Here is a 27,473-nt window from a genome sequence, read left to right as displayed (position 1 = left end):
GTCACGTGGGACGAGTCAGCCGAGCGGGGCGGGGCCGGGCGCGGGATAAATAGGCGCCGGGGCGGGCTCCGTGCGGCGGCGGCGGCGGCGGCGGCTCCGGAGTCCGTGCGTTTTCGTCCTCGGCGGCTGCAGGCCCAGGCTCTGGCGGCTGGACGCGGTGAGAGCGGGCGGGCGGCGACCCCCTGAGCGGGGCGCGGGTCTGGCTCTCCGCGCGGCGGCGGCGGAAGTGACCTTGGTGGGGGGATGGGGAGCCGCTCGGCGGCGGCGGCACCGGGACGCCCGGGCCCCTCGGAGCCCCCGGCGCGGTCGGGCCGCGCGTTCCTGGGATTGGCGAGGCTGGGGGTTACGGCCGGCAGGAACCAGGGGACCCTGGGGGCTGTCGCTGCCTAGGCGAGCACCCCCGGCAGCCTGCGCACTCCTGAAAGTAGCTGTGATGAATAAAGCAAAACAGAACACCCAGGCAGGCGGCGGGTCTGCCCCGCGACCCGCATGGTCGGCACATATGTAGGGCCGGGCCCTGGTGGCGGCCCCAGGCGGAGCGGGGGAGTTTGTAGGGGAACTCCGAGGAAGGATACTGAAGGGAGGAATATGGCCCGGGTCCCGGTGACCTTTGATTAGAATCTGACTTTGATTAGAAGCGAACCCCAGCCCTTGGCCGGTTCATTGACCTTGGGCAGTTAACCCCTGGGCCTCAGTTACCTAAGTGCAAATTGCTGAGATAAGAGAATCCACCTGCATCTTTTTAGGCTTTTTCCTCTTTATTCCAAAGAGTTTGCCTGTGCAACTTTCTGCACCCAATCCCACACAATTCCAGGGACCCCAGAGGAAAGGACCTATTAAAAACAGGAACCTGGAATTGGAGGGAGTAGGATGGAACCCAAATCAAGAATTAAATCCATAGACAGAGGAGGAGAAACTAAGCAGAATGGAGAGAGAAAAATGTGTAGGGGCCTGGGGACCCCAATATCCCTTCTGTCTGGGGACATAGGGAGGGAGGATGCCACTGCCTACTCCTCAGCTGCTGACAGTCTTCAGACCCAGAGCAGTGTGGGAGGGAGTGGAAGGCAAGGGCATCGCCTCCTCCCTGAGCTAATGACCCTGGACACCTGGAGGACAGCGTGAGGCCAGTCTGCAGGTAGACCAGGTAGATGTGACTTGGACGTGGCTTCTTAGTGGGCCCAGGCACTGAGGAAGGCCAGCAGGCAGGCACAGAGAAAAGAACCATAGTCCAGGCCCCGCATCTCTCCAGCTGACCCGATTGAGACCCCATACCCAGTGGGAGGGGAGGTTGTGGGGTTCAGAGGGAGACCTGGCACCTTTTGGCACCTTGGAGAAACTCGAGGCTGCCAAAATGCAAGATAGCAGAAACGGGTTGGCTTTTACAATGGGGATTTATTACCTTACAAGCTTACAGTTTTTGAGGCTGAGAAAAATATCAAATCAAGGCATCATCAGGTGACACTTTCTTCCCAAAGGTGCTGGGGATCCTGTACTTCTCTGTCACATGGCAAGACACATGGTGGCATCTGTTGGTCTCTCCCTTCTCTTCTGGGTTTCATTGCTTCAGCTTCTTGCTTCCTTGACTTTCTCTCTCTTTGTCTGAATTTCATTTTCTTGTAAAGGACTCCAGTAAGAGGATTAAGACCCACCCTGAATGAGGTGAGTCACATCTTAAATGAAGATCCTACTTAAAATGGGTCCACACCCCCAGGAATAGATTAGGTTTAAGAACATGATTTTCTGAACATCCATAACAGTTTTGAACCATCACATGATTCTCAAGTTCCTCCCACCTGAGGGAATGCAGCTGAGATGTGTTCTATTTATGCATCTAGATGAATCTGTCGATTCAGAAAGAATGTGAAGAGGCCTGGAGGAGCCTGGCTTGGTAAAGGCTGCTCTCCTTTTCTTTTGCAATTTCCTTTCCTTAGGGGAGACTTGTTCCTGTTGGCTGGTGATGATGACTGACGACCCTTGAGATTTAGGGAGAAAGGGATTGGGCTGCTTTACCCTACGTGGCTTTCCCAAAGATTAAAGAGTTGGACCTGCCTTGGAGAAAAGTGACTTGTACTCTAACCTTTTCTTGACCTCAGAGCTACAGATACTACCAGTTGGAAAGGTACAGATACCATATCTGGGTGTTTTGCAGGCCCAGGCAGAGACGATGGGCCAGACCCAGCCCTGGCTCCGAGAACTCCCCTTCATGTGCTGCTAGGACTGATCAGGTGGGGAAACCCTTTGACTCCAGGAGGGAAACTTCCTAACAGGCGCTGAGTCAGCAGCTTTGGCAGAGACCCTTCCTCGTCTAGACAGGTTGTTTCTTCTCTTGCCCCAACTTGCTGGATCTGGGAATTGGAATTAAAAGTCATAGCACGTTTAGGGGTAAAGGATATTTTATAAAACTATTGCCATTTGGATTGAGAAGTGGAAGGGAGGCCTCATTTCAGGAAACCCTTAGGTCCTTAAATCTGTGACAGTAGAAATCCTGCATTGCAGAAGGCTGGGAGTTCTTTACTGGCCAGATAACCAGGTGGTCCTTTTGTCTTTTAAGAGGTGGAAGAGAGTTTTCAGCCAAAATATTAACATGCATTCAGAGCCATCAAACTGGTTGCCTCAGGCTGCCTTGATGTCATTTCCCAGATGTCTTGATACATCATGGTACTGGAAGGGAAAGGAGAGGAGGAGTTAGTAGTTGGATGGCAAAGTTAGGAAATAAGTATTTTCTCCAGTGTTGCCTACTAAAAGGGTCTAGAAACATTGTTGCTCCCATAGTAGCAAGCAGATGTAGCACCTGGATCTTGGATTCTGAACACCATTTCCCACTGAAAGAAATTCAAGCTCCTTGAAGGAAAGGCTGATTCCGGGTCTAAGGCAGGGAAATTATAAGGTGAATCTGGAATGCCTTGTGCCACAAAGCAAGGAAATTCTGAAGGCCAAAAGGGTCATGTCAAAAGGATAGAAGAGCCAGCTTGACGGACCTTCCACTGGTCAAACATGTTAGATGGGGCTGCCAAGAATAATAATAGTTATAGATTATAACACACTGAATTTTTAAAATGAGTTTGTAGTGATGCTGAAATTGAGAAAAAGAGGAGGAGGAAGAGGAAGGGGGAGGAGATTTTTAACATGTCAGCTTAAATGTGGAAAGAATGATAGAGTTATAAATTAACCATTTTGTAACTCACTGTGCTGATTACATCATCAAGGGTGCTCAGTCATCCTTGAATCATCAGTGGGTGCTAAGACCATGGGGTGAAAGGTATTGCAGAGGAGGATATACACACAGTGTCAGACTGAAGTACTACCCCATAGATTAGGCACAAATTACAAAAAAAAAAAAAAAAAAATTAGCAAATTGCAATGAAGATGTCTGGCAGTCACAGCCTTAAAACAAGAGGTCAAGCTGGTCATCACCAATAATAGGAAGTCTTGACATGGGCCTTCTGATGAGATGCAGTGATTTTACATAACAACACCTATGGAGTAGTCTTGCCAAAATTTTTGCCCTTTATCTATTCTTGGGGATATTGTTAAATTAATCCAGGGTATAGGACATTCTGCTGGAAAGCCCTTGAAAGCATTCAATGTCATGAAGAATGGGGTGGGAAGTAGGGTTAGGAAGGGAGGTTGAACTGGGCTGGTATGGAATGGGGAAGACCACAAAGAAACAAAGGCTAAGTGCAATATGTGAGCATTGATTGCATCCTGGATAGGGAGGAGGGGAAAAGGTACAGATTGGTACTTTTTAACTTTGATTTGCATAGTAATAGGAAGGGGAATGTGTTTTAACATAAAATACAGATTCTGGTTCAGTAGGTCTTGGGTGGGGCCCAATCCTTTCTGCATTTTTAAGACTCCCAGGTGCTGTGGATACTGCTGGTCTGCAGACCACATTTTGGATAGAGAGGTTTATAGAGGACATTGTTGGGATATCTGGAAATTTGAGTCGAGCATACTGGTTGTATGGTTTTCTTAAATGTGGAAATGAAGTTGTGGTTGTATAGAATATCCTTGTTCCTGGGAGATATGGACCAAAATATTTAGAGGTGAGGAGTCACAATGTCTTCCACCTGTTTTTCACAGTTTGACATAAGGGAACTATTAGAAATATATGAAATTGAACTTGAAAGAACTGAAATTTTTGTAGGTCAAAGGGTAAAAATCAGGTACTTTTCCTATGGTACAACCTCGAGTATAGAGAGATGGTAGGGTTTTACAATAAGTTGATGAATTTAGGTGTGCCATACACTGAATAATGGGGATCCCATATCATCTTCTCTTGGTTTACACCCTCATTTTGCAGAAGATCACACTCCTGGATGGTATGGGAGTTAAATCTAGAATCCTTGCATGGCTGTTAATGTTTATATTCCACCTAGTTTGGGTGGGGTTGGAGATCTAGGGATCAAACCCTGCTGCATATGTAGACTTAACCAGTCCTCCTGTTTTTAACCTCAAGCTCCCACCCCCCTTTCCACATCACCTGGTGCCTCCAAGTCTCAAGCTTTTTTGGGGTTCATGGGGTGATTGGGTTTACTCCCTGTTCTAGTTTGCTGATACTGCCAGAATGCAAAACACCAGAAATGGATTGGCTTTTATAAAAGGGGGTTCATTTGGTTACACAGTTACAGTTTTAAGGCCATAAAGTGTCCAAGGTAACAGCTTCTGTGCATTCTTCAAAGTGTCCCTTTTGGCTCTAGCTCCTCTTCAGAATGTCACTTACAGCTGCACTGAGTTCCTTCTGTTTGTCAGCTCATTTATATGGTGCAGTGATTTAATTTAGACCCACCCTGAATGGGTGGGGTAACACCTCCATGGAAATTATCCAATCAGAGTCATCACCCACAACTGGGTGGGGCACATCTCCATGGAAACACTCAAAGAATTACAATCTAATTAACACTGATAGGTCTGCCCACACAAGATTACATCAAAGATAATGGCATTTGGGGGGACACAATACATTCAAACTGGCACACTCCCTATCAGGGCTCCTCTCTGCAAACATCAGGTTTCAGCTTCCTCTGTTCTGCTGAGTCAGGAACCACTCCTGGGCCTGCCTTCCACCTGCCAGAGGGGCTTGGATATCTCCCTCTCTGCTCCTCTTCTCTTCCCCTGTACATTTTTATACTTGTATTACTTTGTATTAATCCATAGGCATTGTTATTTTGGGTATTTTAAACATTTATGTAACTTGACTGGTGATACAGCCTGTATCCTTTTTCATTCAAGTCTTTGAGATTTATCTATGTTGATACAAATAGATCTGGTTCATTCATCTTAAATTGCACAATGCATTTATCTAGTGAAGGACAGTTAGGTTGTTTCTACTTTTTCACTGTTCCTCACAGAGCTGCAGTAAATATCCTTGGATCAGACACTTGCAAGATTTTCTCTAGGGGGGAAGCAGAAGTAGAATTAATTGCTGGATCACAAAGTGTATGCGTCTTCCATTTTGCTAGATGTTGACAGAGGACTCCTCAAGGTGGTTGTACCAGTGTATACTCCCAGAAGTGTTAGAGAATTCCTTCCTTGTATTGACTGACACTAGATATTATCAGACTTTAATTTTTGCCAGTCTGATGGGTTTGAAATGGTATCCCTGTTTTAATTTTCATTTCATGATTAGGAATTTGAGTTTAATTCTTTGTCTTAGGAAATAGTTGCTTAGTGAAGTTTTTCTATTTGTTTTTGTTGCTGTTTTATGATAGAACTTGTGGATATCAATGTATCTGTGGACGGGTTGAAATCATTAGTTCTTTAGACCCTACCTAATCTGGGTATCTGTACTTCTCTGCAGTTATACAGTGTTTTGAAATTTTTTAACTTTCAGAATGCCCGTGTATCAGCAGTCTTAATCTTCCGCTTTATACATGAGAAAACTGAGAGACCTGCAAGTTTGTAACATGGTTGAAGTCACTCAGATAATTTTGGTGGAATGTGATCTCCCAATGGTTTTCTACCCCTTACTAGGTACACCCATTTAGAATTTACTCTTGGTCTTCTCTCAAGCCTCAGTTTCCTTTACCTGGAAAACAAAGCGTTTTATAAGACCTAAGGTCCTTTTCCTGCATCAGTGTTTTATGACTCCTTGGTGGCGGGAAGGACACATGGCTTGCAGATTGTTATCCATCTTGACCAGACCAATAACTCCTTTGGTCCTGTTACCAAGATAAGTTAGAGTTACCTGCAAGTATGGGGGGAGGAGGATGGGACAACACTACCAAGATAGTAAACTGATCCAGTAAAGAGTCTTGTGGAGAACAGTTAAGATACTCTGTGCTGAGGGATCTAGCTGGGCCTGAGCTTCTCCTTGACCCTCTGACCTGCTAACCTGGACTGGTAATGTCCCCACATGCACGCACCAGTCACGCAGCTTCCTGGCTTTGGCAAGCCCTGGGAGGGCGGTGCCAGCCGAGGGCTTCTGCCACTCCAGGGTTTGAGGCTTCTGTCAAGCCACACCAGTGTGCCACGAGCCATCCGACATCCATTCTAGATCCACTTAACCCTACAGATGTTGGGAGAATGCTTCTTTTTGGCAATGAAGATAGAATAAATTATCCTTTGAGGCCTTGTTACTAATAGTAAGGCAGTCATAATTTTTCATCCCAACTAGGATACTTTTGAGAATAAAAATAATAATAACTCTGGGACAGCAAGTGTGAACTGGTACTGCCTTGTGCATACTGAGATGTCAGTTCACCCTGCTCGTGGCTAAGTACCCCCTGCTCTGAGTCAGACTCAGTGGAGGCATTTTCAAAAAGAGCATCCTCATCCATCTTCAAACAGCCCTTGTATCTTTTCCTGGGTGAGGGTCTCTTCCTGGGGTCCAAGAGAGGAAGACAGGACCAAGTTGGGGAAGGGGAGGCCTTTCTGTTGCTAATGACTTGGCTACCCCAGTACAGAGCCAGCAGGGAATGTAATCAAGCCTGCAATTGAATTAGGGAGCTGCTGTGTTCCTGCAAGCTGGAGAGGAATGAGACAATAATCTCATTTAAATCTCAAAGGCTCTCTAAAAGCTTTTATAAAGTAGGCCCAAGGTCCTTTTGGATCCAGGCCATCTGCCCATTTTCGAAAACGGTGACTTGAGATGTATTGCCCCTTTCAGCATCACAGTAAGTCAATATCAGGGCTGGTGAGTAAAATCCTCCAGAATTTAGACTGCCCAAAGTGTCTTGTTTCCCATCAACAATACAAATTTTTCGAACTGCTGAGAGCCTTCCTAGGGGCCACTGTTTTAAGCATGAAGTAGTAATTTTCTCCTATTTCTAGAAGAGGGGTTGCTGTGGCTGCTGATTAAGCAGTGTTCCGCTTGTGGGTTTTGCAGTTAGTTTCCAGGCGCTGTGGGAGAGCAGCTTGAGGCCATCTCTGTTGAATCTGGTGGAAAGTGATGACTATTTTAGACAGATGACTGGCAGGTAGGCAGCAGGGGAAGCAAGTATGAGACTGGTCTAAAGGGTTCAGGTTGGGGAGGTGGCGCGGGGCCTTCTCTCTGCTTCCCTTGGAGCCTCCAGTTCTGGTTAGCTGCGATGCTGGGCCCTGACTGCAGTGAATGCCTTTTCTGGGTCACATGGTGGTTGCTGGGGGGCAGTCGCGTGCAGAGCTTGGCTCCAGGGACAGATCGCCACCTGGTGCCTAGTCATCCTCATGGCTTTAAGGAGACCAATGAGGCCGGGAACTGAGCGCCCTTCTCATTTTTTAATTTAGAGATTATAAGCTTTCTTTATTGTAAAAGCAATTTAAGAAGACCCAGTTAAAGTCAGAACTTATCCCCATGCTACAGAATACAACCAAGAAGCAATTAAATACTTAACGTTAGGAGCAAAGACACAAAACATGAAAGACCCTGTCAGGGCTGTAATTCAAACTCAAAAGCGAAAGGGCTCTCGGGTCTCCTTCCTGTCAGTAAGAGAGGATTTGAGATCAATGCCTTGTGGCAGACGCTGTGGTGCTGCTACAATATTGAGGTTTAGCTGGGCAAATAAACCTCAAGGGGAAATGAAGAGCTTCATATTCTTGTTTTGTGGGAGTGTTTAGGTGATTGAAAATTTAATGACAGTGAGAAGCAAGAGAAGACTTTTTGGAAGAGAAAGAAACCAAGTTCTGTATCAAGGTCCATTGAGTTCTACCTTTTCCCTAACACGGAGAATGCAGACACTCCATTTTGTGGTCCTCAGAGCTGACTGCAAAAGAGGTCAGCAATATATTGGCAGTAGCAGTGGGTGAGGTAGAGCAAAATATCAGATTAAAGAACGTTGTGGATGTTCGTTCATCTTTCCCTGTATATTACCTAGATTGCAGCTGGCTTCCTTGGAAATCACAGGAATATATGTCCTATCTCCTTAGATCCTTTACAGATTTGGAATTAAGAAGGCTTTCTTTGTCTAGCTTGAGGGCAGCCAAAACAGATTCCATACCATTAAGGATGTCAGGACACAAAGCTTTGTGCTGACTTGGCATCTACTCTTCTATGTTCATTCCATCTCCATCTTGTGGTCCAAAGTCCTCATTTGTCCCAGGAATGGCTTTGAGGTAGTCTGGGAGATGGTTCTGCTGTGAGGGTGGGATGCTTTGGTTGATAATATCACCTGGCCACAGAACCTTTTTTTGCACCTGACAGCATTAACATTCTACAGAACTTCAGTGGAACATGCCTTCAGAAAAGCTAAACCATCAAGTGCTATTGGGATCTGGAGAAGAGAGAAGTGAGGAGAGCCCATTTTATAGCCAGAGATAACCTTGGAAAAGGAGCAGAGGGTTACAGTGAGGAAGTCCGGCCAAACCAAGACTGGAGGGATCCTCTGTCCACAGCTGTTCTGCCATCTGCCCAAACCCCGAAAGGGAGTCTGGTGACTTGCAAGTCCTTTTATCCTGTTTCAGTCCCTCTTCCCTCATGAAATAAGGACTTTCTGTTCATTCTCTCTCGTACTTAAGAAAAAAAAAAGCCCAATCTTGAGAAATAAAAGGGAAGTATTCACCTAGTCAAGGGGAAGCGAAAGCTGGTTGTTGTTTTGTAATGGGAGCACAGAACCAGTGACTGACTTGTTAGTCCCACAGCTTTTAGTTTTCATCATTTGGAAGTAGGTTGTCCAAGTTTTTTGTGATTTGTGTGGTTGAGGAGAGAAAAAGGAAGATGTCTCAAGTGCTTATTAGAGTGAACTTGTCTTCTAGGAGGGGAAATCTGGCTTAATGTTCTTTGGGATCTCAGTGTCAGAACCCTAAAAGTGGAAGCCCTTTTGGAGCTTTAAGTTGAAGTTAAAACCTTGTTTTAATTCAGACTTTTCTCTGTGATGGGGAGGTATTGGGAATAGTTTTGGTGTGGGGTGGAGTTGTCTGGCACAGTCTATAAATGGAGGGAGGAAGAAGAGGGGAAGGCAGAAGGGTGGAGTCTGACCTGGAAATCAAGTCCGTTTCAGCTAGCAGACCCTCCCTGCCTTCTTCCTCCATGCCAGGCACCATGCTCAGGGCTTCTGCCCACTCTCATTTCATTCTTGCCTTTCATCAGAGAAATGGTTGTTATGGCTCCATTTTACAGATAGTGAAATCGAGGCTCAGTGAACGTCGGTGCTCAAAAGTGTGCAGTTAGAACCCTCCAGGAGCTGAGATCCAAATCAAGGCCTCCCAACTCCCCAGTGCTCATTGCAACACCGGGCTAAGGGTGGCTGGTGACCGCATGAACCCCGACCCCAGAAGCTTTAGGGGAGAAGCGAGACCCAATGCCTCAGCCCTGTGCTGGGCAGAGCTAGGGGCTGAAAGGAGAAGCTTCCTGAGTGCTCAGCCTGATGGTATGAGTGGTGGTGAAGGCTGAGCTCCAGCCTTCCAGGCCCACAGGCCTGTAATGCTCAGGGCCTCGAACAACAAAGCCCTGGAGCTTGAGACCGAGCAGGGTTATGAGAAGGGAGGACAGAGTTGACAGAAGTAGGAGAGGCGACCTAGGGAACCAAAGGGGAAAAGGAGCCCATGTGATGGTCGGATGGATGCGGGAACGTATCATCTGTAGGTGAAGTGAAGCGGGTACTGGAAGATTACGGGGCTCGGGCCCTGACGCTGGCCGTGGCAGATCATCATTACAGGAACCTAGAACCATTTGGGAATTGGGAGGTGCCTGCCTTCTCTGCCACCACAGAAAAGCAAAGCAATCGTGTTAAAAAAATTGAGTTGCCATAGAAAATTCTCCCATTCGCCACATGCTTTTAATTTAACATGTCGACAGATGGCTGTGCCCACAGGGCATTTGGGGATACTGTTACTTAACAGATATGTAGCAGCCTGCCAGGACTGCCTTCAGTTTCCCACCCTCATTCCTGCCTCCTCACCTTGGACAGCCCCGAGGGGGGTGTCTCTTCCAGCCTGGGAGAGGAGGTGATTGGAATGGGCTTGTCGGGCCTACTGTGAGCTGCTCACGAGCGTGTGGGCTGTGTGCACGCAGGGAAGTGAACACCCAGAGTTTCCTCACTAGGTTCCCCTGTCTTGGAAAAGTGTAAAATGTGAGCATATCACTGTCTATCACTAAAAACAAGAAAGGCAAATTGTTGCTTTTTTGCCCCAAAAGACGGGTTTGCATAACCCTTAGGAGACACATGAGCTACAGCCTCTGAGCTGAGTCACTGAAAATGAGAAGGTTAATTTTTTGAGCAGCCAGACACCAGCCTCACTGAGGATTGGGGAAAAGATTGGAAATGAAATTGGGGAAATATTAAGACAAATGTTATTTTATTAATTTCATGGCTTAGGTTCTCTGGCTAGCTACCATGCTTTCTAAAAGAAGCCAAAACTTCGAAATGTAGTATCATGTTCATTTTGTTTTGTTTTGTTTTGTTTTGTTTTGTTTTTAAAAGGGTATAAAGTGAAAAAGTCTCCCTGCCTAGTTACTATGTCCATATATTTTCCTTGCCATTTTACAGGTGGTGACAAGTGTATATTGCTTCCTAGGCTCAGACCCCTTACTCATCAGCAAACTGCTTTTTTGCACTTAGTATATACTGGACATCTTAACTTGATCAGCCCAATATGATTTACATTGATACATCAATTTTTAAATGGCTGCATTGTGTTCTGTTATTTAACCATTTACCGTAATATAATGATTACTCTGTTAGCCACTGGGCTTTATTCCCAGTCTTTTGCTGATATAAAGAATATATTAGTGGTTGATGGAAAAAGTTTTGGTAACAGATAGTGGCGATGGTAGCACAACATTGTGAAGGCAAGAAAGAACACTGCATTATATATTGTAATGCGGTTGAAAAGGGAAATTTTAGATTGTATGTATGTTACTAGAACAAAACTTAAAAATCAGACTACACAACACAATGAACCCTGTTGTAAATGATGGACCATGGTTAATAGTACAATTATAAAAATGTTCCTTCATGAATTGTAACAAATGTTCCACACTAATGCAAGTTGTTAATAATAGGGTGGTATGTGGGAATTCTGTATTTTATGCATGCTTTTTCTGTAAACCTAAAATTTATCTTAAGAATGATAATAATTTAAAAAAGCATATATTAATGAATATCCTTGCACCCTTGTCTTTGAATTTAGGGGCCATTATATCTGTAGAGCAAATTTCTAAATATCAAATTGCTGAGTCAAAGGACGTGAATATTTAAAAATTGATAGAGGCTACCAAGTCAGCGTCTCCAAGGTTGTACCTACTACTGTGTCCTCAGCATCTGTGCCCAGCGTATCTGTTTCCCCACATCCTACCCACCATGCAGAATTATCAAACTGTCCAGCCTTTGCCAACCTGAGACGAGATGACTATCTCCTTGTTTTTATCTGCATTTCCCTGAGGTTGAGCATCTTTTCCTGTCTAAATTGGCCATTTGTAGTTATTTTCTGTAAACTCTGTGTGTCCTTTTGCCATTTTTCTATTTTGCTGAATTTTAAGGGCCCTCTGTATATTAGGACTAAACTTGAAATGTATGTTAGTACAATTTTTCTTTCAGTTTGTCATTTTTTTATTTAATTTTTTGTTTTTAAGAAGAGAAGGCTTTTATTTTAATATACTCAAGCATTTTTCCTTTAGGGTTCTCTTTTATGCTAATATTACATTTCCCTCACTCCAATATTGTGTTTTTAAAACTATAATTATTTTGTTCATCAGACTTTCATATTTTTCTTTAAGGTCTTAGATCCATGTGGTACTTCTTGTATATAAGGAGTCAAGCGTAAAGATTCAGGAGTCTAGTGTAAAGATGCAGACTTATTATGATTATTATTTTTTTTTCAAAATGGATAGCCCGCTGTCCCCAACACCATCTACTGAAAAAAAACGGTCATTTCCTCACTCACCCTTGCCACATACAATACAATAGGTCTCTGACTCTTCCTGAAACAGCAGCATCCTGGGGTTTTATAATCTATTTTATTATTCCAGGGGCCAGGCCTCCATCGATGCTCTTTTCCAGAATTGTCTTGCCTCCTTACACATTCTTCCTGGATGAGTTGTTGTTACCTTAAGCCTTTGTTTACATTTCGCCTCAGATACCACTCCCTGTGTGCGAGGAGGCTCTGTGTTCAGTCCTAGAAGCTCCCAACAATGCCGAGACGAGTGGCCTCATGGCACAGCCTGAGTGTGTGAGCCCCTGGAGGTCAGGGCGGGACATCCCCACTCACCTGCAGTCCCCACTCCAGCTGCGGGCTTTCGTTAGAGCCAGTTGCCCAAGAGGGTGATTCAGATGCTGAACTGGAAATGACTGGGAACGCAGTCCCAGGTTAGAAGGCAGTGGTGTCTCCGTGTTGGTTTCCCTTCCCACATACCCCTTCTCCGAGTCTCAGGCAAGAGCCCTCAGCTGACTAGAAAAACAAGGAGTCATCCCAGGAGACCTGTCCCACTGGACAAACCAGCTCTGCCTCTCTAGTCTGCACCATGATTAGCACCTGCTTAGTTTATGTCTGGTTTGTATTTATGGTCCATGAAATTTATCTTTTAAATTTTCCTATCCAGTTGGTTCTCAGCTTAGGACATAGTTCCAGTACAGGCTATTTCATCTTGTGGAGCACTAACTTGGGAGAAGTCTCTCGAGCTTTGTTTAACAATTCCTTGGAAAGGCAGAATAAAAAGAGTGAAAAGGGCACCGGACTCTGAAGATCTAGGTTTGTTCATCCGTTTAAGATGTATCTGAAGATCTAGGTTGGTTCATCCTTTTAGGATGTATCTGAAGATCTAGGTTTGTTCGTCCATTTAGGATGTGTATGTTGATGGCTACTCTTTGCCTTGGCCTTGGTGTTCCGGTGGGTGGGGAGCCAGGCCCCTGTCCTCAGAGCTCGAAGGTGGGTAAGAAGCCGTCAAGGAGCACCACAGTTTCAGACTGCGTCTGGCCCTGGCTTTACCACAGCAGTCTTGTGACCTCGGGCAAGTTACTTTACCCCCAAGACTCAAGTGCTCTCAAAAAAAATGGAAGTGATAATAATTTAACAGTAATAAATAATGCTTAATTAGTAGGCCAGAATGTATCCCATAAGGGCTTCCAGGCAAACCAGTTACCTTTCTTTTTACTGGTAATTCCTTAGGAAAATGTCAGGTTCCTGGCCACAAACCACCACACACCCCCCTCAATTTTTCCATCTTCTTTTTAATTTTCTTTTTTAAGAAACTTTTTATTCTGAAGTAACTTCAAACTTACACAGCAGTTGGAAAAAAAAAACAAAAAAAAAAAACAAACTCCATAGAGAGAACTCCAACATGCCCCCACACAAATACCAAAGATCCACCAACTTTTAACATTTTGCCACATTTGCCATATCATTCTGTCTTTTGATTTCGTATATTTTCTAAACATTTGTGAGTAGGATGTATACATCATTCTCCTTAAACACTTAATCCTGCTTTGTACATTTCCCAAGAACAAGGATATTTACTTATGCAGCCACCTTAAATACGGTTATCAAGTTCAAGGAATTTAACACTGATATAAAGCTTAAAGTAGACATTCCAATTTCTTTTCATATGTCCCAATAATGGCCTTTTGGTTCCTGGTCTTTTGAATTTACCTGGCAGAAGGTGAATATAGGAACCTTGATGTACCCTGTCTTAAACCTTGTTTTTTTTTTTTAATTGGTCCTTGTTGTCTTTAGCCTAAGAAATATGGTTTCGTCTCAGTGCATTGCATTTTCTCAGGTGTGAAGTGAGTTTTCCCAGCTGTGAAATGGGCTTGTCTGAACCTGCCAAGCTGGAAGCCTGCAACTAGTTATGGCCTGTGACAGATTGGTTGCTGCAGACGTGGACGCCAGCTGCTGGGCAGTACAGAGGAGTTTGGAAAAGTGGGACTTCCTGGGGCTGCATCTTGCCTCTGCTCTCACCATTGGTTTGTCCTTGGGCAAATTATTCACCTTCTGTGCTTTAATTTCCCCATCTGTAAAATGAGGATAATAGTACTTTTTAGGATACTATGAGATCAATGAGTTGATAATATGTACTGAGTTGGCTGATACTTGATACATAGTAAACATAATTTAGCTCTTCCTGCTGATAGGCTTTATCCTGTTATTTATTTATCCTTATTTCTCCTTTGTTCTGGAACCATATTGGATGGAGAGGTGTCAACCCAAATGGGCAGGCCGATTTGTGAAGTGAAGTAAAAGGCAGTCTAGAAGACAGCGACCTCTGGAAAAAGTGGCTTAATGAGGAAGGAGAGGAAGAATTGATCTTTGAGAAGTTTTTATGTGGAGCCAGTGTTGCTTCTGGAAGTTAGACTGGTTGTTGCTTAGCCTGACAAGCTGGACAGGAGGCTCGTACCTGTGTGCCAGCACCCCCACCACCTTTCTGTGTGATCTCTGGCAAGTTCTATCCCGCTCACCTTGTCCTTTCATCTGTCAAACGAGGGAGTGGGCTGGTGATCTCAGAACCCTGGATCGGCTCCATCATCACCAGTGCTCCCAAGTGCCCTGGCAGGGACCTGGTGGGGGGCTCAGGGGGAGCAGTGACTGTCGAGTGCCCAGGGAGGGAAGGATGCTGTGCTGGTGACTGATACACACCAGGGACGGTCCTCTGCCCCGCGCCTGGGCCTGCCCCAGACACTCAGTTCTGATTGCAACGAGCCCTGGCACCCACTGGAGGAGGCTCAGGGGCTCCCCTTGAGGCCAGCCCTGAGGAGCAGAGGGCCTGCCTCGACTCTTGAGTCTGGGAAATTGGAGCAAGGAGTTAAGAGGAAGCGGGAAGGGAACCAGCATTTCCTGACACACCAGGGAGCCCGTGCAGGACCCTTTCATGTAAGGTGCATCATCCAGCTATCATGTGGGTTGGTGTCCTTTCATTTTACAGATGAGTCATCTGAAGTTTGTGGAATAAGGGTCAACCAAATCCCATAAGCCCAGCAGCAGCTGCGTGACTCTTCTCCCTCTTTCTTCTGCGTTCTCCATACACTGCTGTATTCCTGTGTGAGAAACTAACCACATGGGTTCTTTTTTTTTTTTTTCCCTCCTTTTTTATGAACTTTGGTTTCCAGGCCCCATTCAGGGAAGGAAAGAGGTTCAGAGATGAAGTACTTTCCCAAGTCTTAAGGGTAGGAAAGGACAGAGAGCCAGCCCAAAGCCAGGGCTCCAGGAAAGTGTTCTGATTCTCTGGGTTCCTCCTCCTCGTCTCCTGCAGCACCCCACCTGCACCCCCCAGCCCTGTCCCTTATTGTTGGGACATTTGGCTTCTGTTTCTGGAGGCAGTTTTTGGCAGGTCCATTAACGGAGTAAACCACACCAGGTATAGAAGGTCCTGGTTACAAACTGTCATCGTGTAACTCCCCTCCTGGGTCTGGGCAGGGCCACTGCTTAGAAAAAGTAGTGTGTATATTCTTCTAGCTTTTTCTTTGTTATTTTAGAGAAATATAATACAGCAAAGCCCACCGCACCAGTGGGAGGCCTGTGATTACAGAAGGTCTTGGAGATAGATGCATCCCACAACAGGTGGAAATGTAGCCAGAATAGCTCCTGTAGGGAGTGAAGACGCCTCAGCTGTCAGAGCCACCCAGGCAGGGCCCTGCAGGCAGAGCCCAAAATGGCTTGGGAGCTCAGCAGCTCTGGCTCTGCTGCCAGGCTGCATCTCTAGGCTGCAGGGCTGGGGATGGGCCTCTGTAGACTGGGACCCCCGAGGCCCAGGTAAGTTTCTGATTGGCGTCAACAGGAGAAATGCCAGGTCCACTTGCAGTTTGGGGACGCCAAGTTTGGGTGAGGATCTGTGTGCCCTTGTCTGCAGGGGTCTGTCACAGCTGAGCTGCCGTGTGGGAGCTGCTCTTGCTCTGCCCTGACCTGAAGAGGCCAGCTGCCCCACCTGGGTGTGTGCGCTCCCAGAGGATGATGCCATCCTGCCGTGGACTTCAGAACACATGACCTTTTCAAAACCTGTGGAGGAGGCGAATGTGCCGCATGACAAGTTTTCCAGCTGCCAGGGAGGGGCTGGTCAGCTTTGAGTGGTAGCACTGGAGACGCACGCTCCACCGAGGCAGGAGCTGGGGTTGCAGTGGTTGCAGCACAGCCGCTTGGATTTCTCTCCTGGCTGTCAGCTTTCTCAGCATAGAGGGGAGGCTGCGCACGGTCGTGTGTGCCTTGGGCACAGGCCTGGGCTTCCAGACCAGGATGGGTGCCCATGGGCACCTGGGGTGCTGGAGGGCTCTGTGCTGTCCCACCTGGGTTTTACAGACAAGGAAACTGAGGCCCAGGAGGGCTAACAGACCTGTGTTAGGGGACAAATAGTAGAGCAGGGTGAGAACATGAATCTTTTGACAAGTGGGTCATGTGGTTGTTGCTAGCACTGAGATGGTTGGTGCCTTTGGGTTGAACACTTTACCCGAGTGAAAGAGACTTGTGCTGAAGTCTTGTGTCCTTTCCTTTCTAGGTGAATCCAGGATTTAATGTGCAAAATGTGGCAGCTCCTGGCCACCCTCTGCTGCCTGGTGGTGCTCACCAGTGCCTGGAACAGACCGCATTTCGAACCCCTGTCGGAGGAGCTAGTCAACTATGTTAACAAACAGAACACTACGTGGCAGGTGGGTTGTGGGACAGTCCACCAGTCGGTCTGTCCGCTCCGATTCCTGAGGTGGCTCCAACCGTGGCCTGCAGCACATTCCTCCCCGGAGAGCTGGAAAACAGCATTGACTCAGTCCTGGAGGCTCAGGATGAGGTCCCCCCACCCCTGCCCCCTCCCCTCGGGAATAAACAAGCTTCAGACGTGTTCACGACCTGGTGGATCCCCTGAGGTCCACAGCAGAGTTGGATATGACGGCTTTTCAGTACTAGTACCTCTGGGGACCAAGAAATAAGACATGTTCCAGGTTGGGGAAGGTATTTCTTGTAGTTAGCAAATGGCAGCAGGTCAGAGAAGGTCCCCGCTAGTTGAGAGCTGAACTCACCAATGATGCCTGGGCTGGCCTGCAGGGAGTTCCGTCTGTGTGTGGCCTTTATCTGGTGATGTGTCGGGGGGTGGCTTTTCCGTTCCACCGGTGGGTGACTGCCGCAGGGCTCTTTTCCAGGCTGGGCACAATTTCCGCAATGTGGAGATGAGCTATGTGAAGAGGCTGTGTGGCACCATCCTGAAGGGACCCAAGCTGCCCCAGAGGTGAGTGTCCCCTCCCCTGGGGAGGGTGCCCCATTCGTCTGAACCATTGTGATGTCGGCAGCAGGAATTCCTTGGGGGCAGTGGGAAAGAGGAAAGAGAGACTCCCCAAAAGCTGCAGAGCCCTGCGTGAGGTACAGGCCGCAGCCTGGAGTGCCAGTCCTTCCATTGTGCCTCTCTAGGGTATGTCAGAGCCCAGCAGGAAAGGCTGCAAATGTGGCAAGCGAGGTCTGGGTCTAGAAGATCTGGATGGACCCAATCTTGGATGATTTAAGAAAAACCATAAGATCTGTCATTAGTATTTCATTTTGATAGAAAATTCTCTAATGGACATTTTCATGTCCATTAAAATAAGTCTAGAAAGAAATATATAAAATGCTAAATTGTGTTGAGCAATAAATATGTTTTATGTTTTATAAAATTCCGAGGGATGCATGTCTTTTCTTATGCCTCACTTCCATCCTGAGCGATGGCCCAGGCCAGGGTCAGCTGGCTGTCCTTAAACCCAGTGGCCTTTGCAGGGATGGAGAGAGGAGAGGGAGTTGTAAGATGGGTTGTATAAAGACCTTCCTTTGGCTCATTCCAGAGTTGAGATTGCTGAGGAAATGAATCTGCCTGAAAACTTTGATGCCCGGGAACAGTGGCCAAACTGTCCGACCATCAGGGAGATCAGAGACCAGGGTTCCTGTGGCTCTTGTTGGGTAAGGCCCTGCTGGCTGAGTTGGGGCTGGAGGGAGCACGTGGGGGAGTGGTTGTGGGGTCTGGAGCAGGGCCAACTGTCATTGGGCAACTTAGGTAAACTTTCGGAGTCTGTTTCCATCGATGGAAAAGTAATAATGATCCCTGTGGTCATGAAGTTGTTGCAAAGATTAGGTGGGATGATAGAAGTGAAAAGCATCTTGTGGATTATAAGAACCATGTGTATTAAGCTTTTTTCGTTTCTCTCTGACACTAACTCCAGTCTGTTAGCTCTGGCCCCTACACTGCTCCATTGAGAAATGTCCCATCTATATCGATGAGCTATCAGTCTATGTAAAAACAAAACAAAACGGCATGTTTCAGAAATGAATTGAGTGACTAAGGAGAGGTGTGGGGTGAATTCGTCTCTTGCCTTAAAGCAAAGCTTGGGTCCCAGAATCCTGACCTGATGAAAGAGACGAGCCACCACGAACGTCTGAGATGTGGCCACTCTGGTCCTCCACGGTGATAGCTGGAGATCTGTCTTCTTGTGAGGACCACCATCCAGGAGTGGTGGCCTTCTCACCCAGGTAGGGGTTGTTCCTGCAGGCGTTTGGGGCCGTGGAAGCCATCTCTGATCGGGTCTGCATTCACACCAATGGGAATGTCAACGTGGAGGTGTCTGCAGAGGACATGCTCAGCTGCTGCGGCCTGGCGTGTGGGAATGGGTGAGTCTGAGGCAGGGCCTCCTGTCGAGGGAGGTCCGGGGACTCCTAGGAATGGCACTAGGAGGCTGTTAGGTCCAGGCCTCCTCAGCTGGAGAATTTGTGGGCAGTGACTGGTGGGGACAGGTCCTCTTTCCCTTGAGAACCTAATTGCCTTTTCTAGTGGGAAGTTGTATCCTTCTTTGCTGAGACTGTGGAGATTTGAGGGGCCTGGAAGCAGGCCCTAGAATGGCTGCTGCTTTCTGGGAGGTACCTAAAGCCCAGGCTGGCCCGCCAGAGCTGCATGTGGGTATTGGGGTCCTGGGAAACAGATGGTCTCAGAATATCTGATTCCAGGTCTGATTTTTGTCAGCACTTGTTCCTTTTTCTTGCTTAGGAAAATGTAATAGCCCCCGGGACTGTTTCCTTATCTATAATTAAGATGATGGGTCCTGAGGTTGGTCATACAGACCTGAACCCTTACCTCTTCTGCTTGCCTTTGCTAATGTCTGGCCTTGGTTCTAGAACAGTAGTTCTCAACCTTGACTACAGATTAGAACTATATACAATGATTAGGGTGTCATCACCCTAGACCAACTAAATCAGAACCACTGGCATTGGTGTTTTTTCTAAGTACCCCCAGGGGATTCTGATGTGCTGCCTGGTTGGGGATGGACATCTGTCCCTGGCTTGGTGTAGACGTATGAGTCGGTCTTCTCCAGAATCTTTAGTGGGCAGGGGTGGGAGCTTGGATGATCTCCTGGAAGAAGGTAATATCTAGGGGAGGGTGAATTGGTGGTTTGTTGATGCTGGGCCATTTGCTACAGGCACAGTGGTTGATCCAGGAGCCACCATGGGGCCTTGGGGACCAGGCAGTCAGGGGAGCAATTAGGGCTTCTCTCACCATGAATTTAATGAGTGCCTCTTTTCTTAGCTGTAATGGGGGCTTTCCTGCTGCAGCTTGGAACTTCTGGACCAAGAAGGGCCTGGTTTCCGGTGGCCTCTATGACTCCCATGTAGGTGAGTGCCCTCAATCCATATTTGACCAGATGGATTTCATAAGCAGTGAATATAATGGGTTCCTTTCCATGAAAGTCGCCTTACACAGTGCGGCTTGAGGACAGGAATGCCAGGCCTTTCTGCCACAGAAGTACCAACAGGTGTTCGAGCACTATCAGCACTGCAGATGAAAGGATAATTAAAAGTCACACTCCCTCTGGTGCCAGCTCTTCTGCCTGGCCTGTGGGGCCTCTGTGGGGGCTGGAGGCTGACTGCCTCCCTTTCCTGTTTGTTTGGTCCAACAGGCTGCAGACCCTACTCCATCCCTCCCTGTGAACACCACGTCAATGGCTCCCGGCCCCCATGCAAGGGAGAGGGAGAGACCCCCAAGTGCAGCAAGACCTGTGAGCCCGGCTATGGCACGTCCTACAAAGAAGACAAGCACTACGGTAAGATGGGACGTGGGTGACGGGGTGCGCTGAGGCCCGCAAAGCTGTTTCTTTAGGCCAAAGGAAGAGATCAAGGTGACTGAATCTTACGGTCAGTGAACACCAGGTTGGAGACTGGAACGATAATGCCACTTTTGCCAGAGGGAGCAGCACACTTCACTTTTCCTGCCTGTCCCCACCCCGAATTCAGCCCGAGGAATGTTGTCTTAGAGCTGCAGAACTTCAGAGCAAGAAGGGACCAAACCCCTCATTTTACGAGGGAGTCACCTGTCCTGGAATGCAACGGGGCTGCCATTTCGGCCGCCTTCTAGTGCCTCACGCTCACTATGTTCCCTCCTACCTGGAGCCTCTGAAGATGTGCTCCCTCTCACATTTGTTTTTTTTAATTAAATTCAGTTTTATTGAGATATATTCACATACCATATAGTCATCCATGGTGTACAATCAGCTGTTCACAGTGCCATCATACAGTTATGCATTCATCACCCCAGTCTATTTTTGAACATTTTCCTTACACCAGAAAGAATAAGAATAAAAAATAAAAGCAAAAAAGAACACCCAAATCATCCCCCCATCCTACCCTATTTTTCATTTAGTTTTTGTCCCCATTTTTCTACTCATCCGTCCATATGCTGGATAAAGGGAGTGTGATCCACAGGGTTTTCACAGTCACACTGTCACCCCTTGTAAGCTCCTTTGTTATACAATCGTCTTCAAGAGTCAAGGCTACTGGGTTGGAGTTGGGTAGTTTCAGGTATTTGCTTCTAGCTATTCCAATACATTAAAACCTAAAAGGTGTTATCTATACAGTGCATAAGAATGTCCACCAGAGTGACCTCTCGACTCCATTTGAAATCTCTCAGTCACTGAAGCTTTATTTTGTTTTCATTTTGCATCCCTCTTTTGGTCAAGAAGATGTTCTCAATCCCACGATGCTGGGTCCGTATTCACCCCCAGGAGTCATATCCTGCATTACCAGGGAGATTTACACCCCTGGGAGTCGGGTCCCATGTAGGGAGACCTCGCCCACTTTTAATCTTCCTTTAGATCCAGCTCACTCATTCTCTCCATCATAGTTCCCTGACTCCCCTGGTTGGGTTAATCCACTTATTTGTCTAATCTTTTCCTGGAGGCCCAGAATAAATCAGTAAGTGACTTTGAGTGAACGATGGAACTGCAGGAGGCATTCCTCATCCCAACTTGGCTTGTTTGATTTTCCAGGATACAGTTCCTACAGCATCCCTACTAGTGAGGAGGAGATCAAGGCTGAGATCTATAAAAATGGCCCAGTAGAGGGAGCCTTCACTGTGTATGAAGACTTCCTGGCATACAAGTCTGGTACGTACTGAAGCCTGATGGCAGCTGCTGGGGAAGATCTAAGCTCAGGTGCCAAGATGGATCCAGGTGGAACAGCAAGAACCTTTATCAAGCTCTTTCTTTGGGGAGAGGCAGGGAAGGGCAGGGCAGGGCGGTATCAGACTTCTCTTCACCTGGGTCTCATCATCTGACTATCAGTCAGCTTCTGGCCCTGATGGTCTTTACAGTCTCTGCTCTCAGCAACTCATCCGCCTGCTATCCCCTCTTGCTTTCATTTGCATCTTCTGCACATGATATTCCAGATAGCCTCTCCAACGCTTTTTCTACTTCACCAATTCCTATTCGCCTCTTATAAACCAGCTCAAATGTCGTCTCCGTGAAACCTTTCCTGACCTCACTGGTGGTTCCTCACTCCTGTCTCTGCCTCCATTACTTTGTCAGCATATTCACATTTATAACTGTAGGTTTTATGCATCTAGACGGAGTGACCCTTTGCCCATCTTTGTCTCTGCCTGCCTTGCATCACACCTAACACGTCATCAGCAGACATGGAGTACCTTGCTCTGGGCAATGCTGTGGGGATCCAAACCAAGGAAACCAGATAGCGTGAGCTTTCTTAGAAATTCCTTAGGCCATATTAACTGTTTTTACTGGCTGTCTTTATTGCATTTACATTCTGCTAGATTGAAAAATCCAAAGCTCTCAAAGAATCAGACAAAGGAAGATAATTCTGGCAAGAAAAAAAAGTACTATTATTACAGTGCTTAAGGTCATTTCATCAACCAGTTTGAGCAGCCCTCTGAGCACCTTAGCCAATATCTTTCTCTCATCTAATATTGGCTGCTGCCAACCCATCCTTTGTCTTTTTTCATTTCTCCAGTGTGTGCCCTAGAAGAGTAATTTAAAAGCTTTTTAAGCTGTCACTTTTGACAAATAAAACCTTATATAGAATCCCAGTTTATAAAACTGACCATTGACAATTTATTAATATGAAATTTCTTTCATAAAACAGAATTTATTTAGAATTTGTAAATTTATTTTTAAAGCCAACCAACAAGTGCACATTTTATTGGACTCCATGTTTATTTTTACTCTACACACGAGTGTATTGGGCTTTTCAAAGATATATTTAAATGGTAGAAAGATGAATCGAATGTTTGTGGGAACCCCTGGAGCCTTCTCCTGGGACACCAGGGGTTCTTGAGAACTCTGTTTTAAAGCAACTGGTCTAGTCTTTTCTTGTACAAGGGCTGTTGGTCCCTTCTGGAACCTGTTTCTCCTGACTGGAAGGGTGGACAGCCGAGTTAACGAGTGATGGTGTAGATCGAGCAGCAGCCTTAGCTCAGTTTGACCCTTGTTGTTTCTTTCTCAGGAGTGTACCAGCATGTAACTGGATACATGGTGGGAGGCCACGCCATCCGCGTCCTGGGCTGGGGAGAGGAGAACGGCACCCCCTACTGGCTGGCTGCCAACTCCTGGAACACTGACTGGGGTGACAATGGTGAGTGCTCCTTTCCTGCTAAGAGATAAGAATGCCTAAGCTTTTCTCGCCCTTTCTAGAGCTGTGAGTCAGAACACAGTGGCCATCTTGAGCTTCCCTGCCCTCCCCACTGCACAACTCCAAACCCTAGGCCTAGTGCTTGGTTGTGACCTCACAAGAACCCAAGCTGACAGTAAGCAGGGCTTTCCCTTTGCCACGGGGGCCTCTGATCTTGAAAAAGGGTGATGTGGAACCAGAACACAACTTCAAATAACTTGTGCCTGTGACAGTTCATCTTCCCTACCGGGTGCGACTGTGGTCACGAGGGTGCAGTGGAGCGGCATGGAAGTGGCATCCACGTGCTGCCCTGGGGAGCCTCCTGACACCAAGGGCTGGCCTAGTGGGTGAACAGGGGTTTGACTGTGTTGACAAGGCTTAAAACCCAAGGTCCACTAAAATCACCTTTTCCTTTCCAGGTTTCTTTAAAATCCTCAGAGGACAGGATCACTGTGGAATTGAATCAGACATTGTGGCTGGAATCCCACGCACCGATCAGTACTGGAAAAAGATCTAATCTGTGGACCTGTCCATCCAGCCCTGGGGGAGTTTTTCCCTAAATATAGCCAGTGGGGCTGGGGGTGGGAGGGGGTAGGGATGTCTTTTGAGTTCAGATAAGATATAAGAGGTTTTAGACAGTGGCCGGTGTGCTTCAGGGCCTGAAGGACTGGGTTGAGCCAAACCTGCTATCTACCATCAGAGCTGCTCTCTTCTGGAGGGGACAGCTGTCCTTCAGGAGACAACTCCAGGTCCCGGCTGCCTCCTAGCCTGCTCAGTGGTCTGATGCTCACAACGCAAAGACCGCGTAAGCCACTGCTGAGAGCAAAGTGAGCCTTCTCCCCGTAGACTAGTACTGTATGTAGTGCCTGCCGCTCCAGCTCCTGCTGCACTCCCTCCCCAGCTCCCCCATCTGTGCGTCTCCAGGGAGCAAGACAGTGAAGACCTAAAGGGTTTGACTCGAGGTTCTCCAGAGGAATGGAAAGCGGTATTCCTAACAAGACTTAAATTTCCATATGTAAACAGCACCTCTAAGCAAAGTAGCTTTCTAGATTCAGAGTAGGAGAGAGGAGAGATGGTGGGGGCAGCCCTCTGAAGAAAGTGACATTCTCCCAGGGCCCCTATATCCATTGAGCTTTCAAGTGTTGCAAGCCCTCTCGTCTTTTCTGTGGCATGATGCTTTTTTAGTCAACATTTTATTTTTAATGCACCTCCGCTGATCATGTGAATGAATGGTTCTAAGTTGGAAGAGCTGTGCTGGTTTATATTTTCTCAGTGATGTGGCTTATAACAAAACTGGGTGGTCACAATTTGACTGGCCTGTGGACCTCTGATACCACAGTACAACTAGACTGGGAGAAAACAGCTTTTACTTTTTTTTTTTTTTAAATCACTCCTTTACCCTATCAATTTAAAAAAGAAAGAACGAACTGTGCCAATAAGTTTCTCCTTCAGTTTGAAGTCTGCTTTGTTGGGATCTGAAAAATAATTTGTCACTGCCTGTAGACTTGCAGCTGTTGTCTGTCCTTATCTTCCAGAAGGAAGCAGGTGCTCATGGGTCCCAGGTGCCTGCAGTTCTTCCCAGGGGCATCTTGCCGCAATGGGTGAAACAAAATAAAAACTTAGTTTTAACTTCTCGCTGCCCCAACCATATTTTCAAACCATGGTTCCTGTCATTTTCATCAGTCCTCTGTAAATCCATTCCCTGATCTGTGCCCCAAGCCGTGGTGAGATCTTTGTGTTCCTTTGTTTTACCAACCACACATCAGCAGCACCCTTTGTGAGGACTCTGCTTACAAAATATGGGCACAGTGTATTGGGGACCAAGATGGCGTTCTACAGAGGACCCGACTTCCCTGGGTGCTCTCAAAAGTTGGTGTGGGAGTGGAAGCAGAGCCTTACACAGTATTTTGAGAGTTCCCTCTGTCACTGTGATTTCACACTCCTGGTTAAGAACTATTATCTTGTATAGCCCTTGTTAGGAATTTTAAGTAAAGAAGTACACCAGTGCTTTTAACTGGAAGGAATAGAGGAAACTAAAACAATCGGCACTCATTCCGCTGGCCTGTCAAGATACCTTAATTATTTCCCTTCACCAACTGAGAAGGTCTGGAATTTGGCTAGCACTTTCCAAAGGATGAGTTTGACTTTCAGTGTGACTCAGAAGCTTCTTCAAATAAGCTCAAAAAACATACCGAATATTTGGAAAATTTTGTGAAATTCATAGTGCTTATGAAATGCCTAATGGTTAACAAAGCTGCAAATTTGAAACCACTTTATTCGAGTTTTCAATTAGAACATTCCTCACCCCAATTAAGTTTTCAGTTTTACCCACTCCCAAAACTGAGTTGAGTAATCCCATTTCCATACTGCCTTCCCCCATCTACATCAAGTACCACACTCCCAGGGCCAGCAGCGATTTAAATACCAAAATGAGTAGTTTGGCATCCTCACACTTGGCTTAAAGCAGACTTGGTTAGAAAAACCTGCTTTGCAATGTGTTTAATTGGAATAGATCTTAATATTTTAATAAACCTCAAATTAACCCACTTATTTTCCAAGGTCTCATCACCTCAGTTTAATCCAGTAGATTTTAAGTTTTTCTTGGTGCCTGTCCATAGCAAGAGGACAGGATGGAAGTGACAATGCCTTCTCATTCTTTCCCTAGAGAACGGCATATTTAGACCAGGGGTTCAGATTTGGAAGTTTGACCAAAGATAAGCAGTCCCACATCTCGGTACGCGTGAGGTAGCTATATAGAGCCTTGCTATTCAAAGTGGCCCACAGACCGTCACCACCTAGGAGGATGTTAGAAGTGCAGGCTCAGGCCAGGCTTGGGGACTCTGCATTTGCATTTTAACAAGACTCCAGATGGTTTCAAGGTACATTAAAGTTTGAGAAACACCGCCTTCCAGCAGGGTTCTCAAACTGTGGTCTCCTGAACAGCAGCACTGCAATCACCCGAAACTTGTCAGGTACGCAAATTTCTTGCGCACCACCCAACTTACTAAATCATAAACTAGGATCCCAGCAGTCTGAAGCCTCTAACACATTATAGCCTAAGGGCTCTGCTTCCATAACCTAAAATGCTTGTTTAAAAAAGCACATCTACCCTACCCACCACTGTCACCACCACCCCCTTCCCCCCCCAACACACACACCCGAGCTCCTAGTATAAATAAGAATGGGAACTGGCTATATTTCACCAAGCCCTCTAAGTGACAGACAAGCTTAATTGGACCAAACTTAAGGTCCCTGAAAGATTTACAAGCTGCTCCAGCCCCTACACAAAGGGAGCAGGGTGTGTGTGCACTGACTAGATCTCTAGAAGCTCTCAAAATACGGAAACGGAGATCAGGTGATCAGTCTCTTGCTTCCATCTTTGTAATTGGTAGTTTAGAACCCTAGATTTAGGTCAAATACTCCTCTGAGGGAAACTTCAAATGACTGCAGGGGATGCTATTAAAATTAATATTGAGTATTAAATTATTAATATTAAAAAATTAAAGAATGGAGTAGAGAGAAGGGTTGCCAGACACAGCAAATGAAAATATAGGATACGCCAGTTAAATCTGAATTCCAGATAAGTAATTTTTAGAATAAATATCTCCCATGTAATATCTAGTACATATTTATACTAAAGAAAGTTGATTTATCTGAAATTGAAATTTAACTGGGCATCTTGTGTTTTATTTGGCAACCCTAGTAGATGGAGATACCTGGAAGGAAAGCAGTCTTACAAATAGCTTAGGAGTGGGGGACAAGAGCTAAAAACCTTTGCTGGAATCAGTGGTAGTACAAACATAACTATAGCTGGAAGGGACCTAAGAGATCATCTAATCCAAACAGAAGCTCAGAGGCCCACAGGTAGTGAATGAGCCAGGAGAGAACCTCCCAATACATCCACCCTACACCAAGGCTCTTTCTAGCACATCATACTACTCGAAGTGAACTTCAGCAGATCTAAACCTTATATTTGAATGCAAATTTGTAACAACCTACCTTGAAATCTTAAACCAAATTTTGATACTTAAATTACTTTGAAAAATACTCGAGTAAGTGGCTAACACAGTCGTACTCTACGTGGCAAATTAACTTGACTGGTTTAAGCATGGTAACGAGTTTGCCCAGGCAGGACTGAATCTCAAATGAACCAATTCCGTTTCCATTGACCCAAATTAAGCCAGTTGTCTCAGATGATGTCAGTGGTCACAGAAGGAAAATTGGTGTCTGTGTATAAT

The 27,473-nt window shown here is 46.3% G+C and overlaps 1 protein-coding gene across 2 annotated transcripts; it reads left to right on the top strand.

Moving 5' to 3' along the window:
• On the top strand, positions 1-24,868 carry CTSB (cathepsin B). 2 transcript variants are annotated; one of them, XM_037812511.1, is made up of 10 exons: positions 1-157; positions 16,835-16,985; positions 17,469-17,554; positions 18,138-18,252; positions 18,839-18,957; positions 19,868-19,953; positions 20,238-20,381; positions 21,603-21,719; positions 23,071-23,199; positions 23,655-24,868. In XM_037812511.1, exons 2-10 carry the CDS (start codon positions 16,851-16,853, stop codon positions 23,750-23,752), a joined length of 1,029 nt encoding a protein of 342 aa, XP_037668439.1. In that variant the 5' UTR covers positions 1-157; positions 16,835-16,850; the 3' UTR covers positions 23,753-24,868. The 2 variants fall into 2 exon arrangements, with proteins under 2 accessions (XP_037668439.1, XP_037668440.1); XM_037812512.1 differs by lacking the exons at positions 1-157; positions 16,835-16,985; positions 17,469-17,554; positions 18,839-18,957 and having other exon boundaries at positions 18,179-18,252.
• Positions 24,869-27,473: the final 2,605 nt, after the last annotated feature.

Source organism: Choloepus didactylus, chromosome 20, assembly GCF_015220235.1.
Source record: "Choloepus didactylus isolate mChoDid1 chromosome 20, mChoDid1.pri, whole genome shotgun sequence".
Lineage (NCBI taxonomy): Eukaryota > Metazoa > Chordata > Mammalia > Pilosa > Megalonychidae > Choloepus > Choloepus didactylus.
The sequence above is the reverse complement of the archived record's forward strand: the minus strand, read 5'-3'. Positions and strand labels throughout refer to the sequence as shown.